At 61.1% G+C, this 3,140-nt stretch overlaps 1 protein-coding gene across 1 annotated transcript in view; it reads left to right on the forward strand.

Moving 5' to 3' along the window:
• The window catches only part of GABRD (gamma-aminobutyric acid type A receptor delta subunit), a 17,699-nt gene that overhangs the window by 13,775 nt on the left and 784 nt on the right, over nt 1–3,140 (forward strand). The window contains exons 5-8 of the mRNA XM_006903913.1: nt 1,005–1,087; nt 1,510–1,647; nt 2,265–2,420; nt 2,544–2,755. Of these exons, the coding sequence (XP_006903975.1) occupies nt 1,005–1,087; nt 1,510–1,647; nt 2,265–2,420; nt 2,544–2,755 (589 nt within the window). The remainder of the gene's footprint in view (nt 1–1,004; nt 1,088–1,509; nt 1,648–2,264; nt 2,421–2,543; nt 2,756–3,140) is intronic.

A 3,140-nucleotide genomic window follows, 5' to 3' on the forward strand; every position in this document is an offset into this window, starting at 1 on the left:
TTTGTTTTTTAAACTGGAGTGAAGTACCTGGATGGGAGACCACCTAGGAAGACCGGGTGCTATAGGCATAAAAAAAAATAAAAAATAAATTGGGGGTGAAATTCACGTAGCATAAAATCAACCATTTAAAAGTGAACAATTCAATGGCACTCAGCATGTCCACGATGTTGCACAAACATCACCTCTAGATCCCAAACATTTTGTCCCCCCGAAAGGAGACCCCGCCCCCACGCAGTGGTCAGTCTTCCCCCACCCCGACCCCGCACTGCTGAAACCCGGGCGTCTTTCCGTCTGTGGATTTGCCTAATCCCGCACTTTGCGTAGAAGGAGGCGCACTCCGTGGTCCTCCGTGCCCGCGCCCTTCCACGGAGCACAGTGTCTCTGAGGCTCATCCAGCATTTGCTGAATTTCATTGCTTTTCTTGGCTGAGAAACACTCCACGCCCGGGTCCAGCATGGTGTCCGTGTCCACTTGTCCGTGGCGGACACCGTTTCCACCTTCCGGCGAGTGTGTGTTGTGTTGCTTTGAACTCGTGTGTTCGTGTATTTGTACACGTGCTTCCTGACACGTGCCTTTTAAAAATGGAAATAATATTTTAAAAATCAGGTGGATCGCATGGGAATCTAAATTCTCCTAGAAAATCAGAACACTTGGCACCCACCCCGCGCCCCGGCCTTCTCCCACGGGGCGGGGTCAGTGGGACTGCCTGCCCAGGCTGGACCCGCCTTCTAGGCCCCGGCTTGGCCACACAGTCCGGCATTGTGAAGGATGGAGAAAGTGAACGAAATCCAGCCCTTGATTGCTGAAGGAGAACAGCGTTCCTGTGCTATCTGTAAAGTGACCAGTTTTCAGTTTCCACCCGGAAGCCGGCACCTTGCCGTCAGAGCTGGAGTGCGAGGCAGCAGGCGTGGGGGCCCCTCTGGACAGGCGCAGGGGCGTGGCCGCCTGTCGCGTCAGGAGACGGCCTCACCCCTGGGGACCTCACCAGCTTGTTGTCTGGACAGCATCACCTCCACGGTGGCCTGTGACATGGACCTGGCCAAGTACCCCATGGACGAGCAGGAGTGCATGCTGCACCTGGAGAGCTGTGAGTGCCACGCAGGCCAGGAGCTCCCTGCGGTCGGCCACGCTGGCCTCCCCTGGGGCTTCGGTGTGGGAGGGCAGGGGCTTGGGCTATCGGGGCCCTGTGCGGCTGGCCTGGCTCAGGGCATCCATGGAGTGAGGAGCTGGGCAGGAAGAGAAGGGGCTGGAAGGCCTGAGGAGCCCGGCCTGCCTCCCACGGGCCAGTGCCCTGCCCACCTGGGCCTTGGAGCCCAGACAACGCATATATCTGCCTCGTGGGGCCAGATTGGCAGCCCTCACGGGTCACCTGGCCATGGGACCTGCATGCTTGCCAGCTCTTCTGGCCCCGTCCACCTGGCCGAGGTGCCAGGCGTAGGCAGGGCATCCCCGCTGGGCTGCTGGGGGCGGAGGGCGGTGGGCTGTGCTGCCCAGTGGTCTCTCCCACAGACGGCTACTCGTCCGAGGACATCGTCTACTACTGGTCTGAGAACCAGGAGCACATCCACGGGCTGGACAAGCTGCAGCTGGCCCAGTTCACCATCACCAGCTACCGCTTCACCACGGAGCTGATGAACTTCAAATCGGGTAACGCGGCCTCTGGCGGCCTCTCCCCATGAGCCCGGCTCCTGGCCTTCCTGTGCTTCCCGCTGGGCCACGAGCCTGCTCCACGGGCCCCCGAGGGTGCCGCTGGGAAGCCCTGGTGGGTGCAGCCACAGTGGGGACGTGGATCGCATTCTCTGTCTTGGTCCTCGGTCCTTTGTTGCTTCCTGGGAGCTGGCAGCACTCTGGGTGTGGGGGTAGCATGAGGAGTGCGGGGTGCTCCCTGAGCTGCGGGGCTGCTCGTTGAGGTTGGCAAGCGCAGCCCAGCAAGACCGTTCCTTGAACTTGGCTGTGCTCAGAGGAGGGTCGGGGAGGAGGCTGTGCTCGCGGGAGAGGTGGGGCCCGGGAGGAGGCGGCTGACCGGCGGCTGGAGGGCTTGTCCGCACCAGGCAGCGGTGCTGGAGACTTTCTCCTCCTCCTCGTGGGTGGCCCTACGGCAGGGCCAGCTCGTCCTCTAAGGCCCCGGAGGCGGGGGCACCCCTGACCCATCAGGCTGTGGGGGAGGTGGGGAAGGCGGGGGTCTTGGGTCTTCCTTCCTTCTGAGGCTCGCGGTGGCCCCGGGGCGCGGACGGAGCTGGGTGCTGACAGGCGGCCCCCTGCAGCCGGCCAGTTCCCCCGGCTCAGCCTGCACTTCCACCTCCGGAGGAACCGGGGTGTCTACATCATCCAGTCCTACATGCCCTCCATCCTCCTGGTCGCCATGTCCTGGGTCTCCTTCTGGATCAGTCAGGCCGCGGTGCCCGCCAGGGTGTCTCTAGGTACGGGCCTGGCCTCTCCTCCGAGGGAGCAGGTGGACGGGCAGGACCCCGGGAGCAGGACCCCACCCCGTGAGCCCGGAGCCCCGGCTCAGGGCAGTGAGAAGGCACCCCCATTCCCCCCAGGCATCACCACAGTGCTGACCATGACCACGCTGATGGTCAGCGCCCGCTCCTCCCTCCCGCGGGCGTCGGCCATCAAGGCGCTGGACGTGTATTTCTGGATCTGCTACGTGTTCGTGTTTGCGGCGCTGGTGGAGTACGCCTTCGCCCACTTCAACGCTGACTACCGGAAGAAGCAGAAGGCCAAGGTCAAGGTCACGGAGCAGAGGGCAGAGGTGAGGCTGGGTCAGGTCCTCAGCTCTGGGCCAAGGACGGGCCCCCCCGACACATGCATGTGCACATACATTCACACACACATTCACATACATACCTGGCACTCACACACGCACGCACACATACATACATTCACACATGCACACACATTCTCACACACACCCATGCACACATACACACACCTGGCACACACATTCACACACACACATGTGCACACATTCACACACATTCTCACACATACACACTCGCACATGCACACATTCTCACATACATGCACACGCACACGCACACACATGCACACACATTCTCTCACACACACCCATGTACACACACACCTGGCACACACATTTACACACATGTGTGCACACATTTACACATTCTCACACA

Source organism: Pteropus alecto, unplaced genomic scaffold (assembly GCF_000325575.1).
Source record: "Pteropus alecto unplaced genomic scaffold, ASM32557v1 scaffold700, whole genome shotgun sequence".
NCBI lineage: Eukaryota > Metazoa > Chordata > Mammalia > Chiroptera > Pteropodidae > Pteropus > Pteropus alecto.